General features: G+C 46.8%; 1 protein-coding gene across 5 annotated transcripts in view; it reads left to right on the forward strand.

Annotated features, from left to right (window-relative positions):
• The window catches only part of MTCL1 (microtubule crosslinking factor 1), a 140,588-nt gene that overhangs the window by 69,081 nt on the left and 50,829 nt on the right, over positions 1-20,678 (forward strand). For 3 of the 5 annotated variants that reach the window (XM_077135955.1, XM_077135959.1, XM_077135957.1), the window contains exons 4-6: positions 12,382-12,441; positions 13,738-13,815; positions 18,597-19,934. In XM_077135955.1, the coding sequence (XP_076992070.1) occupies positions 12,382-12,441; positions 13,738-13,815; positions 18,597-19,934 (1,476 nt within the window). The remainder of the gene's footprint in view (positions 1-12,381; positions 12,442-13,737; positions 13,816-18,596; positions 19,935-20,678) is intronic. The other 2 variants (XM_077135958.1, XM_077135956.1) reach the window with 2 other exon arrangements.

Genomic DNA, 20,678 nt, shown 5'->3' on the forward strand with positions numbered 1-20,678 from the left:
GCCAGGGGGTCTAGGGTCTTCCCCTGGATGCAGAGGAGAAGGAGAAGGACAGATACAAAACCTCAGTGGGATGAACGCCACATTAAAAACGTGGACTGAAGGAAAGGGGTCAACGGTAACTGCCTGGTGCTTTCCTTGAGGACAGACAAGATGACCTCAGGTGTTCCCATGGGGATGGAGACTCTGAGCAGTCCCAATGCAGCTGAAGCCAAGGAAGGAGAAGACATTGGCAGATGAAGTGTGGGCAAAGAAGGAGACAAGTAGGGGATCCTCGTGTCAGGGACCCTCTCTGTGTGGGTGACGTGGAGAAGCCCGAGACCTGAGGAAGAGGAGGTTAAGGTGGGATGTGCTTGGAAAGCAGCTCTTCCCCTGCCCTGCCAGCGTCCGGCTCGGATGGCAGGTGTGCCCACATGTCCTTAGGAGGCTCTTGTGTGCTAGCATCCATTTCTATTTTTGTGTATTCTTTCCCTCGTTATCAATAGCATTCCTAATTATTTTCTGGCAGCTAGAGATTCTTCTGTATATTTTACAGCCTAAAATAACCTGCTGACTGCACAAAGAATTCTCCACTCGCTAATGTTAATTCACAATTAAGCCCATTGAAAAGGGCCTGGTTTATGAAAAAACTTGCAATTTTTGTCCAGGGTGAAGAACACCTTGTGAGAAGAGGCATTGCCATCATTCCTGTCTGTTTTCAGTTGTGTAGAAGAAAACAGAGACCTGAATCTCAGGAATTATAAGAGGATTAGAAATAAAGAAGGTGGGAAAGCTGTCCAGGAAAGTAATACAGCATGGGAAGTGCAGTTCTTGGACTGAGCTCAAAAGCTTCAGGGGTCCAGCATTGGATGTGACAGTCTGACTTGTCCTAAGATAATCAAACTCCCTCCTCTTTGTTCCAGATCATGTTGGTTTATATCAGAATGAAATTTCATGTATTTGCACATCTTACTGATGCTGTGACCAAAGAGGAAATCTTTCTTGCAAGTTCCTTCTCACACTGTATATGTGCATCTCAATTTCCATCTAAAACCAAAGTCAGAAGCTTGCTATATGGTATGGGTTCTATAATCTCTTTTCTCTATTTCCTTTTCCTTGGCATTGTGCATTTACTTAACCTTCTGGTTCAACGAATCTCTTTCAGCATTTATTATATTATATTAAATATAATATATTTTTAAATGTATTGAAGAAAAACCTTGTCAGTTGCAAAGAAGATTTTCTCTCCTTTGGTAATAGGAATTTAAGAGTAGGGGAGAGAGCAGGCTTCATCTTTTTTTCTCCTGGTGGTTTGTCTCATCCTATAAATTATGAAACCAATTTTGCCATTGGCTCTTGGCCTACTTACTTGCACTGTGGGAAATATGACCTGCTTATCTTTCTGAAATGATAGAAATAATGCCCACTTATTGTCGGAGAGAAAGTTTTTGCCTGTGACTTACTAATAAACAATGGTGCAACATTTCCACAACAGATTTTCTATAACCTGTGATATGAATTTAGGTTTCTAAATTAATGAATTTTGTTCCTTACATACAGAAACCACCCAACTGAAAAGTTTATACTCCAGATGTACACTTCATGCATAGAGTAAAAAAAAAAAGCATTTCTTTAAACAATGGTTTTCTTAGAGAAGAGAGCTGGGAGGATAAATAATGCTTTTTTCTACTTTGCCAAGAAAAATAAAGGGGGGAGGGTGTTATATAGTATTTGAAAAAATATTTACCTATAAAAGAAACATAATTGTTTAGCAACTTACCATTTGCCTTTTTTATGGCTATCACTTATTGAATGTGTTACTCAATTTGGTCCTTCCAACAATCCCTTGTGTAAGGCAGACCCTTCCATTTTCCCACCTTTAAATGAGGAAACCGAGGTACCAGGAGCTTGGCTCCCAGGCTACGAGCAAGAAGCCTGGATTTGGTCCTGCTTGTCTTTCCCCTTCACACATGCAGCTTACGGAGAGAAATACAGCCTATGGAGAGAAATGCAGCCTATGGAGAGAAATGCAGCCTGTGGAGAGAAATGCAGCCTATGGAGAGAAATGCAGCCTGTGGAGAGAAATGCAGCCTATGGAGAGAAATGCAGCCTGTGGAGAGAAATGCAGCCTATGGAGAGAAATGCAGCCTATGGAGAGAAATGCTGGCTGCAAAACTGGAGATGTTGGGCCAACTTGCAATAATGTGAAAGAAAAAATGTATCCTGTGCTGCAAGAGGAAAATAAGTGGAAACTGAGTGAGAAAAGGCATCCCAGGGGCATTTCTCCCTCCAGGCCATTGGCCACTTACATCTGCAAAGGAGTCTCTCTGAGCGCTAGCTGATTTCCCCGAGCCTTCTGGCACCCCAGGTAGTTTGCGGCAGTGGCCAAACTTGTGCACCTACTTGAGGTCCAGGCAGAGGGGCTGGCCATGAACAGTAATCCCCACTGGTGATGCGCTGGAGTGCCTCCTGGCTGGCCACCTGAGGCTGGAGGCTGCCCTTTGGAAGCTTTGGACAGAGGATGGCGACATCGGTGTGGGCAAAGGGACGCTTCCGGGGCCTGGGCGAGTGAGTGGTGAGAGATGAATGTGGACAAATGGACACTCCCAGGGCCTGGGCAAGTGAGTGGTAGAAATGAATGATTGGCCAACCAAAGGCATCTCAGCACTGAGTGGCTGAACTATCCATGGCCTCGTCACATGTGTTTCAGAGGCAGCTGTGAGTTTAGTCAAGTTAGAACTCCCCCAAAGTGGGTATGACTCCTTCACTGCATGACTGTGGGCAAGCCAGGTCACCTTTGCAGCCTTCTGTTTTCTCCTGGGTATGTGAGGGACCCTGTTCCCAAGGTCCATTCTCCAGGCCATGAATGGACTAAATGACACAGCTGCATGCAAGTGTTGTTACCCCACGAGCACTGTCCCCAAGGAGCAAACACAAGCACTGAACGAGTCCTGTACAGAAGTGCTGTGCTTGGGTCCTGCCACATACGAATACTTCGTATGAGTCTTGTACACAAGCACTGTACACATAGATTGTATACACGAGCACAGTGTGAGTACTGAACACAAGTGCCGTACACCTTCTTGCATAGTTCCTCCAAGGGGAGCTTTCCTCTTCCCCAAACCCAATCTGTTTGGGGTGGGAGTGATTTTCTTGAATAGTAAAATCAGAATTTGTTGGTAGAAGGCCTGAGACATTTGCCACCACCCCTTTGGCATGTGATAGGTCATATGGCGGGATGCAGGCTTGCCAAGATGTGTCAGTAAGCCGACGCGCATCTGTGCCAGAGGGGAAGGATGTGTGAGCCCCAGTAGGGAAAGGAGTGAGAGCACCAACAGAGAGGGGTGTGTCAGCACCAGCAGAGAAGGGTGTGCCAGCACCAGCAGAGAGGGGTGTGTCAGCACCAGCAGAGAGGGGTGTGCCAGCACCAGCAGAGAGGGGTGTGTCAGCACCAGCAGAGAGGGGTGTGTCAGCACCAGCCTTTCTTACGAGCAGCAGCAAGAAGGGAGCAAACCAGAGGAGAGCTTTCAGGCAGATGTTACTTCCCTCTGAGCCCCTTTCCTCCTGGCGACTCAGGACTGTTAGAACCCAGATTGGTGACATAAATGCTTCCTGCTCAGCCCCGGGAGTCGTCCTGATAAAGCCCTGCAACCTGTCTGCGTAAAGAACACCCCACATCCCCATAGCTGGTGGATAGAGGCCTGATGACAACATCTGGATTTTGTCAGATCAGAGTCATGTGAGAAGTTGGTTACGGATTTGGTCTTGTGTAGGAAGTTAACTGGTGGGCAGAGAGCTGGGCCGTTGTGGTCATCAAAGCAGGCTCTGTGCTCTAGAGAGGGGTGGTCAGCAAACGTGCCAGCCCCAGTGTCTCAGCAGGGCTGGGCGGGGACCAGTGTCCTCCAGGTCACATGCGTCCAGTGAAGCCGAGCCGCAGCTCTGATTTTCTGCCTTTGTCCGCACAGGGTGGGGAGGTTGTGCCAGCGGGGAGGGGCTTGGACCTGGCTGCTCCCTTGAGCTGTGGAAGCTGTGTGGAAACACCTGGTCCATCAGCAGATGCTGCTATTAAACACTGCATGGGCTTCTTCGTCTCATAGATACAGTATGGTGGCCATAAAGATTCGCGGGTGGGGGGGACAGTCAGCACTTCTTAGCCACGTTTTCACGAAAGAAGACGATCACGCCCCCAGATAATCAGGTGGCGTCTTTGGCTTTGACCCTAGGAGACCCGACCTCTTCCTTTCCCCCACAGAAGCCTGCTTCTAGCTGGAAGGTTTGGCTGGCTGGGGGTTTGGGGGAGGGAGACAGTCAGGCCGTGGTGTTGAGGGCAGCTGCCCGTACCTGTCCCCTGAGCCCCAGTCCCCGGATACGGACGGGGGGCTCTGCCAGGCCTTCACTCGGCACTGTCCTTGCTCAGACGTGTGTCTTTGGCCCCCAGGTTGCATTTTTGAAAAGCGGGTTGTTTCTCCAGCTCCACACTGCCTGGCCCACCTCTGCAGGCCAGGGCTGCCACCCCTTCGGCAGCTGGCACAGGGCATCTTCACTCCTGCCCACCCTGTCCTGCCTGCCTCCAAAGCACAGCCAGGGGTCTGGTCACAGCGCGCCAGCCACACGTTCCCAGCACAGGGCTGGAGGCTCGTGGAGAACGGAGAGAACTTCTTCTCCATAACCACCGGGTGCCATGGGGCAGACGCCGCCTCCATCCCGTGGGCATGTCCTACTATGTGCATCGCTGGAGGGTCCAGGAGGGAATCCATGAAGAGGTGTTCAGGAGGCCGGAGTGGCCTCTGTGCAGAGTGCTGGCTTCAGACATTTCCGAGGCATTTGGGGGGAAGATGAGTGGAGCAAGGCTCCAGGCAGAGCGGCTCTAGCTTTATTCTGTGTGTGCTGGAGTTGTTTGCGTTATGGGTCATTTCTACCATTCCTAAAAAATAACAGCACTTTTGATTGGAAAAAATAATATATGTTAACTGAGGATATTTTGGGAAATACAAAAATCTGTAAAGAAACTAGTCACCCATAATTCTACCACCCATTCTTAGCATTTTAGCATATTTGCTTCCAAATATTTTTAATTGAAAAATATGACTTGGTTGAGATTATATTATCCTATAAATATGGTTTTACTCCGCATTTAAAAATTAGGATTTTATTTAAAATTTCCCATATCGAAAAGTTTTAGTCATCATAATTTCAATGGCTGTAAATATTATATTAAATATTTTCAGTGAAATCGTAAGCTTGTGTGCATAATGTTTTCTTCCCAGCATTTTTTGGCAAAAGTGCTCAGACATTTTTTCAACAAAGCTGAAAGAATTTTACAGTGAACACCTATGTATTCCGATCTAGATGCTGCAGGAACATTTTACTACACTCAGTTTATGACATATCTAATCATCTGCTTATCTCTTTGTTTGTTTATTAACCTATCTTACTTTTGATGCGTTTGAAAATAAATTGCAGAAACCAGTTCACTTCCTCTTAGGTAGACATTGCTAGCTTGAGTTCACCTTTTGTTTACAATTGTTTTGCTTTTAATTTAATGTATATGCTGAAATCCATAGATACTAAGTTTACATTTGCCAAGTTTTGACAAATGTGTGCATCAGATTTTATTAGCCCAACAGTGAACTATTATTTAGAATGATATTTGAGGTCAAATTAGACAGTCCGAAGAGTGGGCTGCTAGACTGTTATGAAATAGTGTCAGAGGGTTACCGCAGAACTTTTTCATATATTGTTATTTGAAGGTTAAAAAAAAATAAAGTACTGAATATTTTTTCATGTTGGATGCCTCTGAAGAAAAATGAGTGGTGAGTTTTCTTCAGAAGAAGACATTTTTAATATATGATTTATTTATATAATTTTTTTAGCTTCATTTTATGTTTCAAAGTGCTTCTGACTCGTTTGAATTATTTTATTAAACTAGGAAATAATTTGCCTCTCTTGATGTTGGGCTGCTATGTTTCCTTCAGAGTAGACTAGTGGTGGGCCAGGAAGGGAATTTTTTTGAAAAAACAGACTTCATCTTCAGTTCTGATAGGCAAACAGCATGCATTTCTGTAGATTTTCAACCGCATTTGCCCAATGGCCACTTACTGGTCCCCTGCTAAAGCTGTCAGGAGGCTCTTCTGATGCCTGCATTCTAATTCGATGTTTCTTAACACTTGACAGTGTTGTTGAGTGTAAGTTTGTGTGCAGAGTTGGGATTCCTGCGATTGAGGGAAGGATGCTCTGCTTTGGGTTCAGTCACCGTCGTGGTCTTGAGATGGTTATGTTTTTGCATTTTTCTTCCTGTTGCCTTTTAATGATAAATTACTATTTTGCTGTATCATCTTAAGTGTAGTTTATTATGTGATGTTGCTTCAGCACTTTTGCATTAACTCAAGTGTTGGCCAGTGATTTCCAGCAGCTGGACACACATTGGTAAGGCTTAAAAATGAACCAGATATACCGCGCTGCAAAGCAAATGCCTGTGACCTGCCCCAAATTTGCATGTGCAGGGGCCCTCACTGTTCTCTCCCAGGAGGAAGTGGCGCCTAGTGGGCTGGCTGTCCTGGAGAGCTTTGTCTGCTCCTCTGGGGCCCCGCTTTGGCCCTGGGCGGAGAGCTGGCCCTCTCTGCCTTTCCATTCCTCTTCTCGGTTGCTGGAAATCCAGGACCAGCTTCAGGGCTGTGCCTTCCTTCAGCCAAAGTACCTCAGTATAATTTCCTTACTCTTCTCATTTGCGTTGCTGACTTTTGGTCTTCTGATAATAATTTTCCGTCTTACTTTTCCAAATAAGGACTTTTACTCTCTACAGCCTCATCCTTCCAGAAATCACTGGCATACCAACAAATACGGAGTCAAACCCTTCAGGTACTTTGTGAGCATTATGATCTGCGACCATTCCTACAATAGTTCTTTGTGCTATTTTGTTAGAGAAAGGCAGTGATCCTTTGGATGAGAAAACTAGCAATGTGAGACTCAGAAACCTAGAGAAAACAAAAGGAACCCCAGCCTGAATTGGGGAAAGTCCTGGAAGGAGTTTTGTGGGTAGGTGGGGGCAGGCTCAGGGATGAATTTGGAGTCTTTGGAGCCTTGGGACATCACCCAGCTTCTGTTTGAGTTTTCTTGTCTGTTAATCAGTGGTAATAATATACGCCTCCTTGGGTCCTGGTAAGGATTGGGTGTGTAAGGAAAGAGTTTAGCATTGTGCTTGAGTTATTATGCCTTGATATCACAACTGTCCTGCTAGTTGGGGCAGGGGAGGGTTTGCTTTCTGTTGACTGGGAAGGTGAGGGGGATGTTCATTGGGGTCCTGCAGTACAACTGGGGCTCAGCTGACTTGCGTCAGAGTGGGGTGACTCCATGGAATGGAGGGATCCGGGAAAGGTCCTTGAAAGGAACCTCTGAGGGGAGGAAAGGGAACGAGACATCGTCCAGCAGGACCTGGCACCTCGGGTTTGAAGGTGAACCTAGCAATAACGCTTCTTCACCTCCTGTAGCGTTTAAATGAGGACTTTAATGTGGGTGAAAGAATCTTAATAACTTCCCCTCAAAAGGAAAAAGAAGACCGAATACACACCTCCATTTTCTTAATCTGATTTTATAACTCTATGCTGTTAATCAGTCCCCAAACCAGTTTCCTAAATAATAATAAATAATCTGTAAGAATTCTGAAAATCATCTAGCTGCATCTAGACCCTCTTCCCCATATCGACTCATAATCTATGGCGTCCTAATTTGTATTTGCCTCCTTTTATTATAACCTAATCATAAGCCCAAAGTCTAACTCTGAAATACTTTAGCACTTGCGGGCTTGTCCATTTTTCTGAAATTACGTGGTGAATCAGGCTAACTTCAAATAGGCAACATTAAGAATTGATGTGAAAGTCCAAATAATTGCCTAACTTCACATTTTATTTAATCACATTTGGTACTCAGCAAGTGCATCTGCCTTAGATGGATTCAGTTTTAGAATCACAAACTTAATTCTTTTTTCTTTTCAACTGGAATTTAGAGTTGATTGGCTGGCAGTTAACCAGAGTAAAAAAAAATAAGTAAAATTAATCAGCAGCCCATCTCTGCCTTCCCCCTTTCTCTTAAGAGGCTCTCCTTTGCATCTGAGTCATCTAAAGCCCTCACACAGATGGCCCAAACCGAGGGTCTCTGAGCGCCTGGGGGCTCGACGTGACCCAGCAGGTGAGCCTGGGGGCCAGCTGCACCTGCTGCTGGGACCCTGGGCCTGACTCCTTGGCACTTGTCCAGGGGCCCATATGCTGGAGACCTGGCCTGGCCGACCCTCCAGGGGCTGCCTGATCTGTTTAACCAACCCTCCAAGCACAGTTGTTTCTGAGGGACCAGGCCAATAAAAACTGTCATGTGTCAGCCATGACAGAGCGATCCAAAGAGAGAGAAACAGAAATCGGCACACAACAACCTGGGTAGGAGTTCAATGGTAATATCTTCATTTTCCTGTCCTCTCTAAAAGAAAACACTTAATTTAATTTCCTGGGTTTTTCTTTTTCATTGCAAAGGAATTAGTGCTCACTATAGATAATGTGGAGACTGTGAAAAGCCACCAAAAAAGAAAATCAAAATTGCTCATGCACCTGTGACCTGAGTATGATCACCGTGAACATTTTGGTACCTATTCCTCAAGTCCACTTCTCTAATGTAGGCACATAATACATAGATAATATATGTAGTTATGTATATATGTGTATACATATATGTATGCATAGTATATATTAGCAAAACTGAAATTATAAAATACATGCTGTTCATCAACTGTATTTTCTGTATCTTCAACTATGTTTTAAAAACATCATTTTAATACCGCCATAGTATTAATTTACTGTTATAAAAAGTACCACTATGAGCATTCTTACATATAAATCTGAGTATTTCCATAAGCTACTTTTCTAGAGGTGGAATTACTGGGTCACGATTCTGTATTTTTAAGACCAAATTGCCCACCTGAAATGCCAGGGTCCTAATCCCCTGGCGCCATGTGGGAAGGGCCCCTGGTGTGCTCTTGGCTGTGCTGGCTGTCGTACCCCTTTCAGTCCATATGTCTCATGGTTGAAAACATGACGTCTTGTTTTAATTCCTACCACTCATGTGTTTATTGGACATTTTTGTTTATTTCATTATTAAGGTAGTTTTCTTCTTGCTTGCAAGATATTACTCTTTGGTCTGTCATGTGATAGAAAAATCCTTTTCCAATTTGTCATTTGCCTTTTATTATTGTAAATGGTTTCTATTGGTATATAAAAAGTTAAAAATCTGGGCATTGCGATGGTGGCTCAGTGGCAGAATTCTCACCTACCATTCCGGAGACCCACGTTCTCGATTCCCAATGCCTGCCCGTGCAAAGAAAAAAAAAAAAAAGGTAAAAATCTTACCAACCCAATTTGTCAATCTTTTCCCTGGATGTTTCTGGATTTATAAGAACTGAGCCCCAAGAACAAAGAAAAATTCATCAGTTTCTTTCTTGTTCCATGATGCTTTTTTGATGTCTAAATTTTAAATTCATCCGGGGTTTATGTGGTATGGAGCGCTACGTTTTTTTTCCGTGTTAGACAGTTGTCCTACCACATGTGCCAGTCAGCCCATTGTTTCCCCACTGGTGTCAAATGCTACCTCAATCCGTTGCTGAATTTCATGTACTCAAATCGGTTTCTGAACTTTGTTTTGTGATATCAGTATGTCCATTCTTCTCCCAGCACCAAACCATTTTTTAACTCTATGTTGCATTCCACTATTTAGCAGTATTAGCCAAGTGTTCTTGGATGTTTTCACCAAATTATCGTTCTAGATCAGGGTCAGCAAACTTTTTCTGTAAAGGGCCTGGTAGTAAGTCAATATTTTAGGCTTTGCAGGTCTCAGTCACAGTCCCAGCTCTGCTGTTGTAGTGCAAGCCAGCTATGGACAATACAAAACAAGACTTTGCTTCAGTCAAACTTTATTTACAAAACAGGCTTGGTTTGTCCCAAGGGCCACAGTTTGCCAATCCCGGCGCTGGGTGATTTCTTGAATCATTTTTCAAATCCTTTCATCTTTTAATCACTCCCCCCACACGCACACACACAGAGGTGGGGGGTGGAATGGTTAACTTTACATTTTACAGACACAGCGATTGGGGAGAAAAGAGGCATCTTTACCACGGGGTCTTCCCATCGGGAAGCGTCAAGCATTCTTTTATGGCCGTCACCAAAGTTTTATGATTTTCTTCACGTAGGTGCTACAGTCTCTTGTTGACTCTGCTCCTTGAAATCCTGTACGTTTTAGTTGCTGTTATGAATGGGGTCTGGGTCGGGGTCCCACCGCTCCCCACGTATTGGGCAGCCCGCTAGGAGAATCCCAGGACCCAGAGGCAGGTGTACTCACAACTGTAGGTTATTTAACAGTGGCCAGGGCAGGGGACAGTGTGCTGGCAGGCCTGGAGGTGCCTCCCTTCTCTCCCTGACCCACAGGGCTCCCACAGAACGGCTGCTCCTGCAGCCTCCCAATGCAGCACAGCTGATTCTGCATAGGTTTTATTGTCTCTGCTAATAGCTTTTGTTTTACTTCTAGATACTTTCCTCCAGCACTCACAGAATGGAGATTGGGACCACTTGGGCTGCCCGCAGACCCAAGGCTCTGCCCCCTTGGGCCTTGCTTGCTGATACAGGCCCAGAGTTAAACCCCTGAGATTCGAGTCTTGGGCACAGCTTTTCTCCCTGTTGCCTTCTGTAGCTCTTCTCTGTAGAATTTCAATCAGAACATTCATTCCGGAATGTTCACCAGAAATGTTCCTCTCAGTTCCTTCAAATATAAAAAACTCCTTTATTGAAGTGTGAAGACTCTCAGAAACCTACTCTTTTATGGGTTGAAAGGTAGAGGCGTTTCGAAGACAGGCTTAACTTGATCCGATGGAGGAGACCCGTTTCTCCTTATACTTTGACCCTGTTCTTACCAGTAAGGCTGGCTTGAAACCTCAGCCATTTGATTCTTAAAGGGAATAAAGTTGCTTTTTCTGCTGCTGGTCTGTAAGGATGAGCTGCCCCTCCACCTCTGTGATCTGGGGAGCAGATGGACACCCAGTAGCTCTTACCCAGAAGGCCTGTCAATTACTTCCTTTTTTCCTAGGCCTGCAACCTCCTAAAGGCTGAGGGACAGCTAGGATTTTGATTGTTGCTTAATCTCAGACTCCTCCAGTTAGTGACAAGACCTGGCATCCCGAGAGTGAAAAGCGCAAAATGTCGACAGTTATAAGTGAATTAAGTTCCTTTCTAACTACGATGGAAGTGACTTGCATTAACAGCCTCCAAACTGTTTTCACAGTGGAGTTAGGAGCAAAGGAATAAAGGAGGGTGGGCCACTGAGCCCGCTCCACATACAGGAGAACTAAGGTTCTGTCACAGAGCTAGGGTAGAGCTGCAGAAGGGGGGCAGTAGACGTGCAGAAGGGGTATCAGTAGATATCCAGAAAGGGGGGTGCAGTTAGTGTACCTCCAGGAGGGGTGGGCAGTAGGGCATTGAGGAGAATCTCTGTCATTTATAGCCTCGGCAAGATCTGAATGGTGCCCAACAAAGCTTTACCCTCCAAAGTGCTTTCTTCCCACTTTTCTCAGGATTACCTTAGTCCTTTCAAGTTTCAAATCCCTTTTTGTTCCCCTGGAATGCTTCTCTCTTCTTCTGGTCAGTTCTTTTCTGCCTACTTATGTTACTTTAGCAGAAACTGCCCCTCATCCCTGTAACTCTATTTCAGGCACCCCTTGGGCCTTTCATTTCAGAAACACTTGCAATTTCTTGCCCACAGCAGGCAAAGGTGCCCCTGTGATGCGTGTGCAGCTGGGCAGAGACCCAACCCAGTGCTGGGCACAAGCCAGGCCTCGCTCCCCTGCATAAATTGTAAGCACTGTATCTTTGAGATGTAGGTTTGATCATGAATTGAAGTGGGTTGTTCATGGAGAATTTAGCAACCTTGATTAGGGTTTCCCCGTGAACATGAACCACCCTTTTCCCTCTTTCTTTACCACTCTTTATCTTGGGCCCTAGACTCTAGGGCCTCAGGAAGCATTAATTAGTTTTCATGTTAGCCTAAAATAAGACCAGTTCCAGAAACCTCATGTATCTGTTTCTGAAATCGCCTCCCTTTCTCTTCTTGCCCAAACCATCCAAGCCACCCTTCTTTTTCTTAAAACCTGCATATTTGAGGAACCCCCTAAGTGCAATAATTAGTACTTAAAGTGTCTTATGATTCAAGGACCTCAGCAAACATATCCAGCTGCATTTAGATGTTGACTCGGAGTTGTTTCCTGATTCCAGCCGAAACAAGAGCCTGGTCCCATTGCTCCCTAGCAGCTGTGGGTTTCTCCTGGTGCCTGATTCTCAGGGGCAGTCCTCAGTAACACAGTGTCATGTGGATCTCTTTCAGAGTTCCCTGAAAAGAAGAGGCAGCCGGGAAACATACAAAGAAAAGAAAACATTTAATCAGGTAAGTTGGGGATTTTCATTCTACTCTTAGATATTCTAATGGGGAAACCACCTCATTTTGAATTTTCCCCAAAAGTATTAGCTTTGCCTTTAAAATATCCAAAAAACATAACCTGTCAAAACATTTGGACTCAGTCAGAAGTTCCATGGTGTGAAACTTTTATTTCCAGAACAACAGCTCACCCCTTTTGTGTCTCTCTCTGGCAATGATAAGCTGACAGTTTTCTTCAGGAAAGAGAAAAGTGAACTAGCTTCACCTGAAATAGAATTAGATATCATTCAAGGATCTGGCAGTGCTCAGAACCAACTCCAGAAATATTACCAAATCTGTATCTGAAACTTCTTCCCTTTCTCTTCTTCTCACCCTAAATTATCCAGCCACCCTTCTTTTTCACAAAACATGAATACTCGAGGAACACCCCAGGTGCAATACTTGTTTTGGCATAAAGTGTCAGAGCCTTCAGAATTATCCAAACTGTAAAAGAATATAGCTACTGTAGTACTGGGTCATTCTTAGGGCATTGTTTTGTGTTGGGTTTTTAAAAGTGCTGGCTGAATCATAGCTTACGTGATCCCTACTGAAAGTTCAGTATTCTAATGTAAAGATGGTAAAATCTCAGCCCTTTCTGTTTTCATGTGGAATGTATTCTTCTGAACTTACTTAGTGTCTCTGAAAAGTTGTTTTACTGGATTTCTTTCTTCTTTTTAAAAATTGCTGCTAGTATTAGATGTTGGAGAGAACGAAGGCATTCTTGGGAGATCAACACTGAGCTCTCAGAACAAGCAGTAATTAGTGACAGCATTAAGTTCCTGTAACTAAGCGAGCCCCCAGCCCCTTGACACTTCCCTCCCCCCTGCAAGCTCTGCGCTTCGTGGTTTTCCCCCCGTTCTCCAAACTCACGGATTCCCAGAGTGCCGTGAAAGAAGGGCTAGTCTTGCGTGAACAGCCAGGATGTCAGAGCATTGTCTTTCTTATACCCTCTCTGCTCCCGGAACTCAATTTGGAATCCACTAAGAGAAGTTAAAATCTAGCTGTGTCCCGTGGCCAGGCGCCCAGACCCTCCTAGGCTTAGAGTGTGCTTTCCTCTCATGGGTCTTTGACCGGCGAAGATCTTTCCCTTTCGTAAGGTCCCGTTATGAAATGAACAGCCTGGAGCCTCACCCGCCTTTGGGTGAAACAAGCTGAGAATAAGGGCTACTGCCCCTTAGGACTGAGAGAGCCGGCACTGTGGATGGGGAATGTTTTCAGTTGCCCCACGCAGCATGCAGCGTGACTGAGAAAGGAGTTTCTGTTCAGCAGAATGGTGGAGTGGAGCGTCTTGGGAACTGCAGGTCTGCAGCCAAAACCCAAAGGAAACTGGCACCCCGGCGCAAGGTAGGAACGCGAGCAGCCAGCCTGCTTGGGTGCTGGTTCGACGTCCCACTTGCAAGCCAAAGAATATATGCCAATACCGATATATTTTTGTTGCTTGACAAGGCCTCTCCCGGCGGTGGTGGTGGCGGTGCTGTGTGTGTGCTCCCTCCATACCATGCTTGCATTCTTCCGCCTGCAAAAGGAATCATTTCATGTGGGAAGTCTGACTCCTGCTTTCATACCCCATCCCTGGAGCCATCTGGTGGTTTCTTGACACCAGAGCTTGACATCCTTCAACTTGGGACACAGTGTGATAATAGAGACACCTCCCCCCGCCGACTCCTGGCAGGGGTCAGACCCTTTGTGGATTTAAGAAATGATGGGCCTCCAGCAGCTGCTGCTCCAGCTGAGGCTGTGATTCTCCCATCTCATTAGAAGAGCTGGCCGGACATGGGGTTCTTGGGCCTCCGCTCCCCCACGCTGACTCCAGCAGGCAGAATGTGCCCCCCCGCCCCAGCCGACTTTGCCACAGGGACCACATCTGATCCCTTTGCTAAACAGACAGGCCCTTGGCTGCAGAGATTGTCTTTTAGAAGCTGCTTTAGTCTTGGTGGCAGGGCTTGTAGTACATGGGTGTTGAGTAGACATGATTGCATGCTTTAATCATGTTAGAATTCCTGCTGTTTGTGGAGTTTCTTTAAGGATTAAGGAGAGTTTTGGGACCTGCTATCAATCCTCAGGTAATGGACAAATCGGACACTCGTTAGGACATGTGGTGGAACCTTGCTCCCTCCACCTGTCCCCTTTTGACAGCCCTTATACTTAGGTTTGGGTACACTTAGGAGATTTGCTCCAGTTCACAGAGCTGGCAGGTGAAGGGAGAAGTGGTGGGAGGTTCAGGGTTTCCAAAATCAAGGTTATTTGGGGGCTCTTTGGGATCATCTGCCTATGGGGGGTCGGTGGGAGGTGGTAGAGGAATACCTCACTCCCAGAGTGTGCTAGAACCTTTGGGATAAGCCTGGGTTCCCTGTGTGGCTCAGCAATCCGGCCCTTCCCCAGCTTCTCAGTTTAGCTTGTGGGGGAAGACTAGGGAGAGACTGCCTGGGACTCCAAGATTAGTCTCAAGACAGCAGTAGAACTCTTGGCTTGGGAGATGCATAGGCCCCTTGGTCCCTTGTCCATCATCCCCCACCAGACCAGCATCCTCTCCAGGTGGAAGTTTCCATGTGGGACAGGATTGGGGATCCACCCCAGCAGACACCCCACCCCACCCCACCACTGGTCCCCTTGTCTTCTCTAAGCTTGAGACCCGGCTCAAGGTGAGCAGAGAGCAGAGCCCCTGTGGCTGGATCACACGCGTGTCAGTGATTTCTGCTGCCTTTCACAGACATGAAAGTGAATTTTCCTGCTTCCCAGGTGGAGAAAGGATCATTCAGATGATTTCAGCAGTGGGCAGAGGGTTACGAGTTTATGATAGGGCTTAAGGGCCTTTCGGACCTCCTGTCCTGAGCTTTTAACTCCCAAACTAAATTCACTTATAAAGTACTTAACATTTGTCTCCACTGATTGGTATTTTAGCTTCATTTAATCTTCATTACTTCATGTGAACAACAGAGAACTGTTCATTTGGATTTCTTAAATCTACGTTTAATGGAAAAATTTTTACATGAACTCTGCAGTTCTACTTTTGAAAAGTTCTACGAAGTTGAGTGTTTAAAAGTAACATGCCAACTTCTGGCGCATAATAGGTACTCTTCATATTTTATGAATGAATGAATGAACAAATGAAAAGATCAACAAGCATGCTTTCCTTTAGAATTAGGATTAAATGTAATGTGTGTCTTTTAAGATTCACATATTCTGTGTAGGGTCTTCTTAAAAATAACCTCAGCAGGTAATGACACCTCTTGCTCTAAACAGTTCTGCAGGGGGCCAGACAGTCTTACATCTCTGTGGTCACAGAACCCTTTTCACATCATCCTACCCTAAAACAAACAGAATCTCTAATGTGATAAGTTCTTAGAACACCAACTTCCGTGTTCTCCTGCCAGTGACATTTTAATTAATTAAATTATTCTATTGGGAAGAATGACATACATAGAAAAAAGCAAAAGATTTCAAAGCAACCACAACATTTAGTTATAGAACAGATTCAGAGTTTGGTATGGGTTATAGTTCCACAGTTTTAGGTTTTTCCTTCTAGCTGCTCTAAGATACTGGAGACTAAAAGAAGTATCAATATAATGATTCATGAGTCATGCTGATTTGCTAAATCCTGTCTTCTCTGTTATAACTCCTTCTTCTCCTTTGATCTTTTGTAAAAAAATTTTTTATTTTTTTATTGATATATAGTTGATATTCACATACCATGTAATCACCCAAAGTGTACACTCAATGGTTGACAAAATCATCATATAGCTGTGCATTTATCATCACAATCAACTTTTTTTTTCATTTTTGTGAAAAATAACATAACAAAAAAGCAATAAATTTCAAAGCACATCGCAACAATTAGTTGCACAGCAGATTTCAGAGTTTGGTATGGGTTACAATTCCACAATTTTAGGTTTTCACTTCCAGCTTCTTTAAGATACTGGGTGGGGACTAAAAGAAATATCAATATAATGATTCAGGAATCGTACTCATTTGTTAATTCTGACCTTCTCTGTGTAACTCCACCATCACCCTTGATCTTTCTCCCACTCTTTAGGGGTATTTGGGCTATGACCATTCTAAATTTTTCATGTTGGAAGGGACTGACAATGATATGGGATGGGGGATGGAACTAGTTGATGTTCTGGAGAGGCTGGCCCCACTGCATTTCAGGACTTACCTGGTCAAAAGACCCATCTGGAGGTTGTAGGTTTCTGGAAAGTTGTCCTACTCCATGGAACCTTTGTGGAATCTTATTTAATGCCCTAGATGTTCTTTAGGATTCTTTCAATGACATGTATATGACAAGGCAATTTCTGGCTCCTTTCCCTAGCATTAGCCCAGGTTGATTGCAGGGTGCTGGAGTGTGGTGATGTGTCCTTTACTAGCCTCATCAGTAATGCAGTGGCTGTGCAGTATTCCATTTGCCCTTTACAGAACCTAGTGGTGGAGGGAGGATCCTGCTTTCTTTGTAGGAGACGGGCTCCCAGAAGCTCATTGATTAGCCCGAGCTCATATGGTCTGCTTGGGGCAGAACTTGGACTCAAAGCAGGGTAGTGGTGGGTGAGAGGAGGTGTGGGACCATGGCATTGCCAGGGGCACACATTTGGTGCCTTGGGACACTTTCCATGTAGAACTGACTTCTAGTTGGGCTTAGGGCTCTCCCTTGTCTTCTTTGTCACATCTTTCTTTTTTCTTCCACGGGTTTTGGTGAGGGAATGAGAGGCCAAGAGGGTGGAAGGAGGAAAATTGGGAGACACAATGGGAAGCATTTCTGTATCTTCCTGCCAAATGGTGAGTGTGAGGTAAGAATATGGTAGAGAAAGAGGCATCTAAATAAAAGCTGCATCAATTATTAGACCCTTTGCGCACATGATAATCTGAAAGTGAGCATTACTTCCCAGGAGAGTTGGTTGATTCTAAAGAACAGTTACCAGCCTGGAGAGGTGGGTTGGATAACTCTCTCCTCTCTGGAGATGATGGGTTTGAATCCCATAGAACGTGTTGCTAACAAGTTTCTCTGTGTGGTGGGGAAAGCCTCTCTCTAGTGACCATGATAGTCTTTTGAAACTCTCAAAGGCCCAGCAAGTAGGGGTGCCTTACAAATCCAGTCATTATTCCCATTCACTGGACGTGTACAGTAAAAGGTTTATAAGACCAGAAGAGACAGTTCATGTAGCTTCAAGCGTGGAGACCGCTTTCCAACCTGTCCAAAAGAAGAGCAGCGTGGGCTTCTGGTAGCACAGAATCTGTGCCTCGATGACCTTTCGAATCCTCCGGAATTGCAGTGGAAACCCCTTCACTGATGAACATGTACTGAAGTCCTGCCCTTGAGTGTCTGAGTTTCATTTCCTGCTGCATTACAGCAGCTCGTGGGGGAAGGGGTATAACTAGGCTCAGAGGTTGCACTTACATGCCAAAGGCTGTGTGTAACCAGGCGTTCAGGTCTCTGCTCCCTGACAAAGCTAGGTGGTTACTCAGCCTTAACATGTGCACGTCATTCAATTTTGTGTCCTCATAGCATTCTGGTGTTAAGTAGGGGATGGAAGTGCCAGGGTAGGGAAAGAGGAATTTTCCTCTCTTAGTGCTGCAGCAAATCAGTGGAAAAGCTGGGCACTGAGGAGGGTCACCTTCCCTGTGCCTCCTAGTCACACTTGTGTTGCCTGGTAGTGGGAATGTGGAAGAGGTGCCCTGAGCAGGAAGTAAGCAGCAGCAGGGAAGAGACCGCTGCTGCGTCCTATTTGGTGTCTCCTGTATCAGAGCTGCTCATGATCCCAATTGCTCCCAAGAGTGACGAGGACTCGACGTACTACAGCTGGGGTTTGGGGCCTCATTTGATTTTCTCCTCCTTCATTCATAACTTGTGTGATGGTTTTTATGTGCACGTTTCTCCCACACTACCTTTTTGGTTTCTCTTGTTTCTATGACAAAGCAAGAAACCATGGGCATCTGTTACATTCCCTCCGTGAAGCTCCCCTGGGCTTTGTCTCAGTCCGATAACTATGTGTAATGCAACAGCATCGACGGAAATACTGGTGTTTCATGTTTGTATGTGTGTGTTGGGGGCGAGGTGCGAGGGAAATCATCAGAAAACACCGCCATTTGGTATTTTTGCGTAATCCTTCTCTTGGGCTGTTCTCTCCTGGCAGGATGACAGCGCAGACTTGAAGTGCCAGCTCCAGTTTGCCAAAGAGGAAGCCTCCCTGATGTGCAAGAAGATGGCCAAGCTCGGGAGGGAGAAGGAGGAGCTGGAACAGGAGCTCCAGAAGTACAAGGCCCTCTACGGAGACGTGGACAGCCCCCTCCCCACGGGGGAAGCGGGCGGGCCCCCCAGCACGAGGGAGGCCGAGCTGAAACTGCGGCTCAAGCTGGTGGAGGAGGAAGCCAGCATCCTGGGCCGGAAGGTTGTGGAGCTGGAGGTGGAGAACCGGGGCCTCAAGGCAGAGATGGAGGACGTGAGGGGCCAGTACGAGAGGGGGTGCGTGGGCCGCGACCACATCCCCGGCATTCCTACCTCACCCTTCGGAGATTCCACGGAGTCGGCCTCGGAGCTCCGGCGGCACCTCCAGTTTGTGGAAGAGGAGGCGGAGCTACTCAGGCGGTCCATCTCCGAGATGGAGGACCACAACCGACAGTTGACCCACGAACTGAGCAAGTTCAAGTTCGAGCCTCGGCAGGAGCCGGGGTGGCTGGACGACGGCGCGTGCCGGGCGGGAGGGGGCGGCGGTCCCCTGCACGAGGAGCTCAAGTCCGCCCGGCTGCAGATCGACGAGCTGAGCGGGAAGGTGATGAAGCTGCAGTACGAGAACCGGGTGCTTCTATCCAACGCGCAGCGCCAGGACCTGTCCGCTCACCTGGGGCCACGTGCCCCAAGCCCCCGGGACAGCGATGCCGAGAGTGATACGGGCAAGAAGGAGAGCGACGGGGAGGAGGGCCGACTGCCCCAGCCCCGGAGGGAGGGCCCCGTCGGCGGTGAGAGTGACTCGGAGGACACCTTTGAGAAGACGTCAGGCTTCGGGAGTGGAAAGGCGTCAGAGGCCAGCGAGCTGTGCTCGAGTGGGCTCACGAGGGCCCGGGAGGACTCGGAGTGCCTGGGGGGCATCAGACTCGAGGCAGAGAGGCTGGAGAGGACCGTGGAGCGCCTCATCGACGATACGGACAGCTTGATCTTTGAAGCACAGCTGTGTGTTGCCGGCGAGGTGACACCCGAGCCAGGGGTCCTGGGTGAAGGGCACAGGGGTGAGGGAGGCAGGAAGGAACCTAAACTGCTGGGCTCTATGGGCTCCAAGATGAAGGCCTTCAGGGAAGAGCTACAGGCCTTCCTGGAGGTGTTGAACCAGGTCAGGGCTGGTCTGAAGCAGCATCTGGAGGACTTGTCCCCCCTGCCCCACCTCACTGAGTCCTCCAGCTTCCTCTCCACCGTGACCTCCCTGTCCCGGGACTCCCCCATCGGGAACCTGGGGAAGGAGCTGGCCACAGACTTGCAGGTAAGGGGGCTCTGCGCTCTGCCTCCCCGTTCTGTTGTGCTCTTCCTCCTTCTCGCTGGCTTGGCTGCTCTAGAGCTTATCCTGCTCACGGCTGCTTGGTTATGATTTCAGACTTGCATTGTACTAAAGCCTAAAGTGTCAACCAAATCCTTTCTATTGGTTGGTTTTTTTTTTTTTTTAAGTTCTCTTTTATTTTCTTGTTTCTTTTCCCCGTTTTTTCCTCCCTTGTTTTTAACTGTGCCGCTGCGCTTGATTCAGAGGCCTTTCCCGGCGGCACGAGGCTAATAACCCCAGTGGAAGCCGTAGGGGTCGACGCAGTCCATTTTGGCTCCTTTTTTTTGGTGTCTCGCTCAGCCGGCTCTCCTGATGAAGAAGCAATGAGGAATGTAAAACAAAGTACAAGCTCATTTCGTGGTCAGGATAACTAGCAGACTTGCTAACAAGCACTCCAATCCCTCCTTGAGTTTATTACCAAAAGGGACATGCACAGTTCAGCCCTGAGCGACCCTAAACAGCGCAGTCCCACCCACTCCCACTGGAAGATAAGCCCACATGGGGGAGAGGATCAGAATGCCCAGAGAAGGCTGTTTTTGGTGGAAACTCTCGCCGCCGGCTTGCTCCCGCTCCCCTCTGGGACCGAGCTGAGGAGGGGCGGAGTAGCCTTTCGAGGACTCTCCCGTGCATCCCCCTTGGGTGCATGTCAGCTGCCGCCCCGGATTTTGGCTTTTGCTGCTCGACCCACAC

This window comes from Tamandua tetradactyla, chromosome 18 (assembly GCF_023851605.1).
Source record: "Tamandua tetradactyla isolate mTamTet1 chromosome 18, mTamTet1.pri, whole genome shotgun sequence".
Taxonomy (NCBI): Eukaryota; Metazoa; Chordata; class Mammalia; order Pilosa; family Myrmecophagidae; genus Tamandua; species Tamandua tetradactyla.